We start from the raw sequence: 12892 nt of genomic DNA, 5'->3' as shown, positions 1-12892 counted from the left end.
GTTTTATATGTAAATGTACATACTTGCAACACTAAGATGGAACACTTTTTGTTCAAAAATGTTTTACAACTTCCTAAACTTACTTTGATTTATTGCTAAAATATAGATTTTGTTGAATGCATAGTTATATGTTAGGAAGAGAAAATTGTTATTTAGCTTGGGGTTTTCTTGGTGGGTTTTGTTGGTTTTGTTTTTTTTGGAAATATGACATGGTGAGGTTGGCACAGAATAGATACTTCCAAAACTATATGCAAAATTGCAGACTTGAGTAGTTTAATTGGAGTGCACAGTGCTGACCTTCTGGTAATCCATTGCAGTATTGCTTAGAGCTATAGTCTTGGTCTACAGGCAAAATGCATGTTCATTATTGAGTTTGGCTTTCACTTACTCTTCATTTTTTTTGTAATAAAAATGAATTTTGCTGCACTGAAATTGCATTTAAATCTGTTCAAAGCTTATATTAAATCTGCCATGAAAATTCTAGTAAAAATAGATGACTGAATAATATCCACATCTTTTTGAGGCCACAAAATGTTAGTGCAGAATTGCTGTTTAATGTATTCTTAGAACTGAAGTGCTACCTTAGTGGATACAGATTATTTTACTGATTGTTATTATTGATTATTTCATTCAGTCTTTTATCGCAGTTGTAAAAGAGTATCTGAATCTGTTGCTATAATATAGGCTATCCTGTGTCAGAATATGATTATGAGTGACTGTGATGGTCAACTCATTTGAGTGGGTAAACTATTTAGGATTTTAATTGCTACTGTATGGAACTTTGCCTTCTTCCCAGTCTAGCTCTGCTGCTGGTTTTCCCCATAACATTGTGAGCAGTGTGGTAGTGTAAATTGCTCGTGTGCTGGCAAATCAGTTGTGTTTGGATAGGCAGCACCTTCTGTTCACCCAACTTGCAGATGAGTTATCAGGAACATAAACAGTGCTCGCTTTTCACTTTCTGGCCATCCAGCTGACCACTTTACATACATGTACTTTCTAACTTGTTTAGTCACATTGCTAGGAGTTACATACTTTCAGCCCCAGATAAGTAAGGTTGCAAGTGCCTTTCTACAAACTTAGCCTCATACCTGAAGAAACTGTCTGTTGAAGTCCAAGTTAATATCTAACCCTTTGCTTTAGATATTTAGATACTCTTGTAAGATACAGGTGTCTTAGGATGAGTACAAAGAACTGCAGTAAATGAAATCTTCAAAATAGTTTTTGAATATTTTTTTCCGAAAAAATCCTCAAATAGATTTTGCAAGTTTTTTTCAATTGCATGTTTTGCAAGAATATCCTGAAGTGTGGTTTTTATCTTCTTTTCTGTAGTTAGCTTCATGGAAATACTACTCCAAATCCTCTTCTTATTTTTGTTATATAGGTAGAGAGTTCTGTTTCTTCTTTGGTGTAGTTTATCCATTTCTTGCACAATCTGTTTCATTTTGTCTTTATTTACTCTATAGCCTCCCTCAGGTGATACATTCATCATGGAAGACTCAACATATAAAAATGGAGGTGTCTTTGCGAAGCTGATTTCACTATTTTGCAGCTATTAAGTTTCTGTACAGTAGTGAAAGCACTTTGCCCCTCTGCCGAGTATATATATATATGTGTGTGTGTATGTAACAACATCTGATTTACTTTTCTTGTCAGTATGGTTATTAACTTTCCTTTTATTCAATTGTTCTAACTACCAGAATATTGAATATCCTCTTTGGATTATTAGTTACATTTCCATGAGGTTTGACTCAGTTGCTTGGTTACATGCTGATTAAGTAACATATCAATATACATACTAACTTACATGTTAGTTAACAATAAGTAATTGTGGAATTATTGTATAATTGGAAATGCTTGCCTATTTAGAGGCATTTAGCTGTGGAAACAGAGTTAGATTCCTGCTGAAATTTTTAAAACCACCAGTGAGTGACAGGTAATTAACTGGTGGACTTCAATGTGAATTGTTTGTATGGCTTTGATTTGTTGACAATTATGCTAGGCAGCTCTGTCTTTAACATCTCTGAAAATGTGATCCTGGGATGCATTTCAGACATGTTCATTAAAACATTTAAAGACTTCAATTACAGCTGCAAGTTAGTAATTTAAATTGGCAAATTGTAGAATGAGGTATGCTTGTACAGTCAATTTTGTCTTTTATGAGGATGTCGGCATGGAATTAACTGGGTCCTATGAAAAATGTGGAATATGTCATGTGATGTAAGACGTTACAGATACACAATTAAGGTCACATGGACATCTGCAAATTTAATTTCTTCTGGCTATTAAATATGTATTTAGTTTAATGTGTAAAATCGCTATTTTGTGTGTAGCTTTTTAGTTTATTTTTAAAAGGTTTGTAGAAGCAAGTTATTGTAGAATTAGAACAGTTCTCTGTACCTTGTCATTAGAGTTCCAATGCCTTACCTTTTACCTGTGAAAAATTACTCAACCCAGGGGAAAAAAGTACAATGTAGTTTCTACCTCCTGTCCCTTAAAAGTGAAATCTCTTGTTGCAAGTGAGAAGGATCTGGCTGGTGAGATGTGCCTGCTGTCTTAAGGGAGAAAATTGTGCGACGAGTAGGGGGTTATGTCTGGATTCTGATTTTGGTGGTATCTGTACTTGGGGAGCATGCCCGCTAAGTTTTAATGTCAAGTGTGATGGGTTTATCCACTCAAAAGCTGCGAAACAACTGCTGCAGATGTGTTCTAGGAGTATGTTTGTCTTTTGTTAGTCTGACCTTAGAATAGCTTTGTGTTGTTGTAAACACAATACATGTCTGCAAAGATATTATCTATAAATGTAAGTAAAAGTATGAAACAAGTGTTTTTACAGTTGCTGTCAGCATAAAAGCCAAATACGTTTGTCCAGAGAATTTCTTAGTGTAAAGGATACTGCTAAATATCATTTTTTCTCTCTCCCCTACCCTCCACACCTGCTCCTCTGCCCCAGCACCTCTCTTCTCTTCATCCTTCTCCTTTCTTTCAACCCACTTCCCCCCTCCCCTCCCCCCCCCAAAAAAAAAAAAACCAAACCCGCGCACCAAGAAATAAAAAAAAACCCACCCAAGCGTCAGGAAAAAGCAATACCCTCTAAAAGGTGGCCAGCTAGTAGGAAGACCTCAATAATGAAGATATGAAAGTGTGCTATTATATACATTTTCTCTTGAATGTCTGCTGAGAATGGAATGACTACAGATACTGTGATACAATGATAGTTTAAAAAAAAGGCAGACTTTTTGGAAGTGAAATGTATGTTTTTCTTTTTTAAAAGGATATTTAAAATAGTATAATGATTGTCATTTTATGATATGCAGGACAGAGGTGAATCTAGGTTATTGTATTTGTTTTGAGAATTCTACTTCAATTTAAATTACTAATTGCTAAGTTGAAACTGCTTGCAAAGGCAGAATTTTTAGGTAGTCTATGGCCTGTGTTTTTATTAAATAATACTGAAATCTGATATTTTTTCTACAGTTTGTTCTATCTCACTGTCTCTCTATTCATATTTAAGCTTGTTTTCATACCATTTTAACACAATTCACACCTTTTGGAGGCAGCAGGTTATTTGGAAGCATGTTTTACAGCTAGGAGGGAGTGGGATTTAGGAATGCTTTGAAATTTATTTTTGAGAACACTTTCTACTTAATATAGTTTCTTCCTCTACCCCACCTGTAAGTTGCTTATTTTTATTTATTATATTAATGCAATATTTATGCATGGAAATAGAAAAAAAATTTTTTAAAAAGCTCACTTTAACTATGCAAGTAGTGTTGTTGAATTTACTGGTTTATTCACCTAGAATGGCAAATGGGATTTTTGTCATTAAACCACACTGATTAAATGTTTAAATTAGTGCTGCAGATTGAGATTTTTGTCTTTAGATCGCATCCGTTGAATGGTTACATTAATGCTGCATTGGGAGAGTGAAGTTGAGAATTTACTGACCTGTTTGCTTTTACATTTTAATTTTGTTTTACATGAATCTGTCTTTCTGTGTTTGATAGGCACATAAATAACGATGCATGCATGTAATATTAAAAATTGCTGTTCAAATTATGGTAGCAAGTCACTTGAATTTTAATTTAATTATATAAGATAAGGCATTTAGTGGAATCTTACTGTGTTATATGTCGTTTTGCACACACAGAGGTTGCAGATCTTAAGTTTGTGGTTATGGCATATTTCTCTTGCATTGATACTAAAATGGGGGCTAAGCTAGTTTGTCACATTTGTAAATTATTGAGATATCCAGTCAATACTTAATGCTTCAAATACATGTTCATCAGGCTAGAAGCCACTATTAGCTTCATGTTGTCAAAGGAAACATTTTAACATACCATTACTCTTTGGCTGAATCTGGAAAACATTGATGCTTTGAATGGATACATGGCATTTATTTGCTACTTGTCTACAGAGGAATAACTGGAGGTTAACAATCTGGAAATAAGGACATGTAAATTCCAGTAACAGGTCACATCAATGATGTAGTCTGGTGATGGTTTCTTGAGTGGTCAGTGGTAGAAGCTTCACAGGAAAAGATGTTAGAAGTTTGGATGAGCTCTAGAAATATTTTCCTTTAAGTACAACTGTGTCTTAATTGGAGCTTTTGGAATCTAGTCATGCTTCGAGGCAAAAACACTAGTTTACCATTGCAACATTAAAGAAAGATCCTGCTTGTTACTGGTAACCCTTTACGTTCTTGTGATTCATACAGTTGTCCTATTTTTCACTTTGAAACTAAATTAATGTACCGTGTGTTCTACTAAATTAGATGTTAAGCTGTGAGTGCTTGATTATCTGGAGTGGAAGCATTTCTTCCACTTAAAATTGTTGCCTGTAAATTTCATGATGAATTTATAAATAAAAGTAAATAGACGTTCCCAGTCTATCTTATTAGTTTTGTATATTGTTGTCATGTTACCTCTTGCTAGTGTTTTGCATAGAGTCCCAGATTCTTCAGAAGTTTTTGCAGGCCTCTAATTACTGATAACCTCTTTCTCTGAATACCCACTATTTCTGCTCTATCCTTTTTTTAGATAGGGGGACCAGAACTGAATACAGTTTTTCAGGTGAGGGCAAACCATTTATTAATAACATTTTGTTTCTGGTGTTATTTTCCATCATTTATTCATGCATCTTGATATTTGTTTCCTTTTTGACCACCATTGCAAACCAGCTAGTAACATGCCTATGGGTGGGAGGGAAAATTGCTTTCGTATGTGAATGAAGTACGTAAGTTAGGCATGTATACTTGTGACTGAGGAAGGGAGTTACAAGGTAGGTCACATAAGTCACAGGGCAACCATTTGAAAGTAAGACTTACCTGGAATTTGTTTTCAGAGATTTTTAAATGGATAGTTTGCTGGAAATACTTAATGCTGCCAAAAATGGATTGGGGAAGGGAATATATTTAAAAAGAAAAATCTAAACCACCTAAACTACTGATATATGCCAGGTTTTTTTCTTTCCCCCTTTTTTAAACTAGTAGTAATAGAAATAAAAGACTATAATTTCCCATTTTGGTGCAGTGATGTGTTGTGTAATCCAAAGTAAGACAAACTGAATTAAAAGTTTATGTACTGTGTTCTTTATTACTTCAAGATAAGTATGTTTGTCATGCTGTAGTTCTGTTTTTTTTTTCTTCATAGTTTCTTTTCATTCACCTGATAACAGAATGTTCATGAACTTTGTTTTAATAGGCTGAGAGAGCAAGAAAGAAAAGAAGCAGAAGAAGCTAGTCAGAAAGAAATAGAAGAATGGGAAAAGGCACTTTTAGCTCAAGCAGCACCTACAAGGATGGAGACAATGTGGGAAATTCCAGCTATTGGTCATTTTCTTTGTTTAGCACAACAGATTTTAAATTTACCAGAAATAGTATTCTATGAATTGGAACGTTGTCTTCTGATGCCTCAGTGTAATGCCTTTTTGTCTAAAATAATGACTTCTTTGTTAAGTCCTCCTCATCGCAGATCTACATTACATCGCAGGCCTACACTTTCTTACCGGACTTGGGAAGCAGCACTCAGACAGAAGGTGCAACACTGGTATACTGTTGTAGGGCAGACTGACAATCCTAAAAGTGCTGCAGAAAAACTTGGATTGTGTCCTCAGTTTTTCAGAGTCCTTGGAGAAGTTAATCCCTTGGAGGAAAAACCATTTCATGAGCTACCATTCTATCAAAAAGTGTGGCTGCTAAAAGGTCTCTGTGATTTTGTGTATGAAACACAAAAGGATGTTCAGGATGCAGTGCTAGGTCAGCCTATCCACGAATGCAGAGAAGTAATTCTTGGTTATGACTACTTGGAGAACGCATATGTTCATTTTCCACAGTTCTGTGGTGCAGATGTTCGGATTTACAAACAAAAACCTTTTCAGGCTCCTGAATTCCCATCTCCTCCCATCAAAGTTAAAAAAGTGTCGCGTATGAAATTAGAGAAAGTAAAACATGAATATGTAAACAAAACCAATGGGGAGGTCATTTCTTGTGGTAGAGGAGAACTGCTACATCTTTCCAAGACAGAAGTAGAGAAAAGTGTGAACTCCATTGTTACCTGTCCAGAAAAAAGTACACATTCAAGTAGCTTTAAAGCCACTACAGAGGAGATTAAATATGAAATCAAGACCTCAAGAGTCTGCAACATTAAAAAACCTGGTTGCTGTAAAGAGAACTTGAGGAATTTGATTAGTTCAGGAGAGGTTGTTGGTATGGGTGGTCACCCTACTTCAGGAGAAGTAAGAGCTGTGGAGAATGGACAAGGTTGTGCTGAAGTGGCCAGAGTAAAAGCAGACATCAGTCCATTCAGGGAGAACACACTGAAAGCTTGCCAAATGCATGTCAATGGCACTCACTGGGACAACCAAGGCATAAATTACCATGAATCTGCTAAAGAAACAATCCTAGAGAACTCACTGCGAAATAATGAATTAAATAAGTTGCGGGCAAAAAAGAAGAAAAAGAAAAAAAAGTTGAAGGATATTTTACATGAAAATCTACACAGAAAACTTGATGACTTGCAAAGAAAGCGTGAGATTCATCTTCATCCATTCAAATCTTATAAATCTGAGATCCAGAACAAGTTGTTTATAATTAAAAAGAAAGCAAAACACAAGAAGCACAAATCTGGTAAGTCGACATTCTTAACCTGCAGTAAAAATTACAAAGGTACTGATTTCTGGGTTTTAAGTCTTTTCTTAGCTGTCTAGTCTACATCTTGCTTTGTGGAACAAGACAGCCTTATGGCATTAGACTTTTCTGATGTTAATTTTAGTGTGAAAGTTTCCCATTCAATAACAAACATTTAAAACAAGCTTATCAGCTGATTAAACCATGATCCATTTGCAGAATGTACCTGTAGAGAACTTAATTGTTACAAAAAATATTTAGGAGGATGAATCTGACTGACTGGTTAGCATCAGTATAGGTTGAAGCTGTTTTATGCTGCCTTATGTCATAGCAATTCTGGAAATATTTCTCTACTTTCTGATAATATTACCTTATCCAAATTTCAAAGAAATGTAGAGTAATTATGAGATCATGAATCTAAAATCATTCCTACTGGAACCATGCAGTCTTAGGTCACCAAACCATACTGCTTTGACTGCAGGCCTTATCATGTTTCTGCTTAGTCCAACAATTGAGACACAGAATTTGTGCAGATGGCATTTTTATTACCGATGTGGGCAGAATCGAGCTAAGTATTTTAGGTAATGGTCCATGTTGCAGTTATCTCACTGGAAAATTCTAAAACAAATTTAAAACAGTAAAGTTACAATGTCTTTAAATCAGTTGAAATTGTCAGGTAGTTGTATTGTTGATATCCTATGAAGCACCATAAAGGTTGATCTGCTCTCCTGTTGAGTCATGAGCTAAGCTATCAGTGCTAGATTTTAGCTTTAGTTAGACTGCTTCAAACATTATGTTTTTTGAAGTAACAAGCTTATCTTCAGAACAGTGTAAATACTGATTTCAGCTGAAAAGCAGAGCACCAAACCCAGAGATCTATGTAACAAAATGGCTTCTAAAGGGTAAGAAAATTCAGAGGTCTGATGCCAATGCATTTTATCTAGAAGTTGAGTGGAAATTTAAAGTTAAGTAAACAATGTTTAGATCCTAGATGTTTGTGCAGAATACCCAAAGAACTGTCTTACCATGTAGTTCACAAACCCCTCCCTCCAAAAAGATTTCAATGCCTACATCTAAACATAAATTTGAAGAGTTACAGTTGAAGTTCATATATGTAGTATTCAGAAAGTGATGTATTTTACATTCACTTTTGTGACTGTTCGGTCTTCAAATGTATCACTGTTTTCATTCTTCTTACAAACCAAACAACAACAAAATGACTAAGCAAAATTACAAATAAGAGGGCTTTAAGTTACAGAACTAACGGGGGGAAAAACTTGGGACCAACTGTGCTTTATTTTTCTGTGAAAGTATTTAACGTAGGTCCCCATCTTCATTGTAACCCTCATTTTACAACTCATGCTTAAAAATACACTTTCTATGAATTAATCAATGCTCCTGGAACAGCATGTGTCATTTTTTAATAGGCAATTGTTTTGAAAGACAAACCCTGTTAGTGAAACAGACTGGCAATATTTGAAAGTAGATTTTGAAGGTAATTGATAGAGATGATGTTTACTGTGGTAACTGCTTTTCTTATATGTGTCAGAAAAATAACAAAAGTTAAAAAAAGCTGCCTGTTTGCCTCCATCTTGATACTTGATATACTTAATAGCGTGTTAGCAGGACTTTTTAATAGTTAAAAATTATGTTTTGTTTTTGTGTTGGGCTTGTGTGGCAAGATCGAACCACCAGTGTTTAAAGATAAAAAGAGACAAATTTTGAAGTGCTGTTGGAAGAACTGTAAATACTGGCATGTGAGTTTAAACTTTTATTTAAAAAAGAAATGAGTTATGAACAGCTATCACAGAATGATTGTATTTATAATAAAATATATTCTATCATATTATAGATATTACAGATATTCTCACTGAATATCTCAGAAAATAATCTCAGTGAAAATTCTCATTTTCAATTTCTAATTTTTAGTCTGTAACGTTGAAGAATTTGTGGTCTTGAGTAGAATCCAGACTAAATCCTGCGCTGTTACTGGAAACTGTAGTGCTTACTGTAATATGCTTAATTGCAATAACTAAAAGCAGTTCTTTCTGTTCAAAATTCCTGTCTTTTAATTGACAGATTGGAAATTAGGCTCATTAATAGAATTGGAATCAAGGGAGGATGTTACTTCAGTCAGTTTCCTCTTTGTATCTCGCATATGTGCATGGATGCTAAGTGAAAACAGCAATCCCTGGCTCTTCATTATCTCAGTTACCTTACATATATTGACCTGTATAGCTATTATGTGATCTCCATTTTTTGCAATGTTTCTTTTGTTTTGTGAAACTCTAAAAAAGGTTTGGGTTTTGTAGCATCATAATACCAAAGCTCATCTAATGTTGATTATGAGAGATAGGAATATAATGGAGGTTATTTATTCAATTATCATCCTTTATTAGAATGCATTTTAGGACCCAAATATGTTTCAGAAGTTTGTTATAAAACAAACTAGTGTTCCATACTACTAAAAATGTGGGAGTTAAAACAGTTCTTCAGTTTTAATATGTGGTTTTACTTGACTGAATAATAAATTCAGCAATAGAATGCCATGTACCTCTGTTTTTCCAACTCCATATTGTTGTAAGGAGCTTAATATTACCAGAGGTAATTTAATACAGAAAATAATCAGTATACAGTTTTGTTAAGAGTATCTGTGACTGTTGACCAGATGCCATTGATCATCTGAACTTAGGTTTTAATTATACATATTTTCATAATCAGAGAACACAGTATTACTCCCTGTCAGTTTCAGACAGGGAGGAAATGTGTCAGTGCAGGTGGGAATCCTGAAAAGATTAACAAAAGGTTTTATGTCACACATTCTCTGGTATTTGCTCAGTTTTGCAACCCTGAGTGCATGCAGAGACTTCCTGTGTGTCTATTCAATGAGAAATGATGGAAGTTTCTCTTCTCCACTTTTACTTTTCCCGTGTTTCTGACTAACTGATCTGCTGGATCTGATACTTGAAGTTGCACTCAGATGGTGTGTTTGTTGCCATTCAGGTGGAGGGCATAAAACATTTTCTCATCTGCATCTCATCTCATTGTCCTCTACATGGTATGAAGGGTCCTATTTCTTTTGATACTCTCTTGTACTTTACCTCGTAGTATGTTGAGGCATTTCCTTTCTTATTCTGACAACTTCATCACTTCAGATTTTGACCTCACTGGAGAAAACTTTCCTAAAACATTACAGTATTACAAGATCCTTTTTCTTATGGTTGTCAAGTGTCTGGTAGTCCTGTGGCTGTTAGGCTGAGATGGATAGGATTGGGTTGAATTCATGGTAATGCTTTATGGTTTTGTGATGTTTTGTAATGTTTAAGGCTAAGTAGTATTTCTCAAAGTTCTTCCAAAATCTTGTGTTTAAAGATACCCTTACGGTGTAAAATAGAGAAAGATTTGGTAAAACTTTTTCTGAATTCACAAAAACACTTGATTTAAATCTGATCATAGCCATAACCACTCTTTACAAAGTTCTTTAAAAGTACAGGAGGTAGAAGAGAGCATCAGGAATGTAAAAGTGAGTACCTTTTCCTTATATTTTAACAAGGTGATTTTTTTCCACCACCGTTGATTCTCTGAGGCAGCTAAATGTAACTGAGTCATAGTTCATATTTCTGTTGGTGATTTGCATGTTCCTGGCTTGCTGTAGCTGTGGTACTGAAAAGATACTGCATATGACTATAGACTGGTTGTGCTGGGGTTTTTTAGCTGAAAACTTCCAGTAAGTATTGTGAGCAAAACTTACTGGAGAGCACAGCGATGTCATGAGCATTGCTGTAGTTACAAGATTTTCTTGCAAGTTATGAAAAGGATGACGTAACCACTTCATTGAATCTGTGTCTTTGAAACAAGGTGATGGTTATTACTGTGGGAGTGTTCTGTGTCAATGTTATTGAGAGTAGTACCAAATATAATGGAAAGACAGAATCAGTAGTTCTATACATTTTAAATGTTATATTTTTACGACTGGAGTTAAATAAATGAGGCTATAAATCCTTGAATTGGACTGTGACAATAGTGATAGGCTTGTTTGGATCTGGACTAAGATAGATGGCTGTGCTGAAGTGAATTGTGGGGTACAACGAGGGTTATAGTGCAAGGCACACTACAAAAGCATGAGAATTGTTTCAGTTGGGGATTGGATGAAATTCAGAACATCTGTAGGGTTGAGAAAATAGGAGGGACCAGAGGCTGCTTGAAGTACCTCTGATGTGCCTGAAGCAGAGGTTGAAGTAAGTGTAAGTTGAATCTCTTTTATTCCAATTGGTGTAGAAAACACCAGCATAGCACACACCTTTAGAAGAACCTCAATGTAAATTCTATACCCTGTACTTGTGCTCTGAAAGATTCATAGCAGTGCACCTGCTTGAAGTCTATTTCACGGTATATTTTATTTCTTTAGAGTACCACTACACTTTATGTATGACATCAAGCATTGCCTGAATGTGAAGAACTGAATTCAACAGCCTGGCAGCGTAGATTTGTAGTGTCTTGTGTACTGTCTTTGGGAGTTTAGTCTTCACTTTTGTCTTCAGACTTGAAAAAACTTCCTTCTACTGTTGTCCAGCCTCTGGATCTGGAACAGCCCTGTTAACCACACCGAAAACAGTAGATGAGGTATTCTACCAAGTTGTAACAATGTACTCAATACAATAAGCTGCAGTGTCAGTATCTTTGGTAACAGGTACCACTGAGGTTTTATTGGCTTAGCTTGCATTGTTCTGTAGTTCTGTACATCAGCATTATCTGCTTTGCTGTTTTGACTGTATAAAAGCATATGCTATGTGTGGAAGTAGTGTAAGTGCGGAAGCTTCAAAGTCTATAGTAATGCTTCATTTTCCAGATTATTGCACATTATATTTTTCTAAAAGGGGAGTTGTTTGGAGCAAGATAGATTAGGAAAATAAAGAGAAAACAGGACATGCCCAGCAGTTGCCAAATCTTTGAAAGGCATGAAACGTGTCTTACAAGTCTGTGAACAAGAAAATATGGGGCCAGTTTTTCTATTTGAGAACAGTGGAGTTGCTACTAGAATGTAACAAGAAAACAGGAATTCTTGGAGGGGGCTAACTTTATCTTACCCTGCAAACATTACTGAGTTAGTGTTTGTCAAAAACATCCATTTCCCCATCTGGAGGAATAAGGCTCTGCTGCATATGCAGTAAAAAATGCATTTTTAATAAAAATTATTAAAATTTTTATATTTAAATTGGTCTGTGTTGCCACTTTATAATTTGAAGCATGGGTTGACATTACTTTTGTTCTTCCAGAAGCCACAAGGACTCAAATATCATAGTTCATAAAATGTTGTAAAAATGTTCCTGTTTTCAAGTCAAAATGATTTATATTATGATAACTTATAAATGGGTTTTATTGTCCTTCCTGAGGTAATTTACAAATGTCAGGAGCATTTCTATGGCTTAGTATTTTGTCTACATTTCTATGCCTCTAAAATAGGACTAGAAGAGATCTGAAACATCATTTATTTATTCCCCCTACTGCTCCTCAGATGGCTTGAGGTGGTTTCTGTTTTAGTTGCATCATATATCCCTAGTGGGTTTTTTGGATGCTCATAACTTGTGTCCAAGTTTATGTTACCTTGTTAATTGCCTGCACATCTATTCAGTAATAACATCTGTGGAATTTGGTTTTGCTTGAAAGAAAACCTATGGCAGCCAGATAACTTCTGGGCTTACTGAACTTAAATAACATCTAAGAATTTTCTCAGAGCTGGCTAAGGGGCTGTTGACTATTACAATGTTG

General features: G+C 35.2%; 1 protein-coding gene across 3 annotated transcripts in view; it reads left to right on the top strand.

Annotated features, from left to right (window-relative positions):
* BRD10 (bromodomain containing 10) overlaps nt 1-12892 on the top strand; it is a 55321-nt gene that overhangs the window by 5316 nt on the left and 37113 nt on the right. For 2 of the 3 annotated variants that reach the window (XM_080372262.1, XM_080372261.1), the window contains exon 3: nt 5700-7123. In XM_080372262.1, the coding sequence (XP_080228388.1) occupies nt 5700-7123 (1424 nt within the window). Of the gene's footprint in view, nt 1-5030; nt 5070-5699; nt 7124-12892 lie in introns of those variants that run through there. The other variant, XM_080372263.1, reaches the window with a different exon arrangement.

This window comes from Falco punctatus, assembly GCF_963210335.1.
Source record: "Falco punctatus genome assembly, chromosome: Z".
NCBI lineage: Eukaryota > Metazoa > Chordata > Aves > Falconiformes > Falconidae > Falco > Falco punctatus.
The sequence above is the reverse complement of the archived record's forward strand: the minus strand, read 5'-3'. Positions and strand labels throughout refer to the sequence as shown.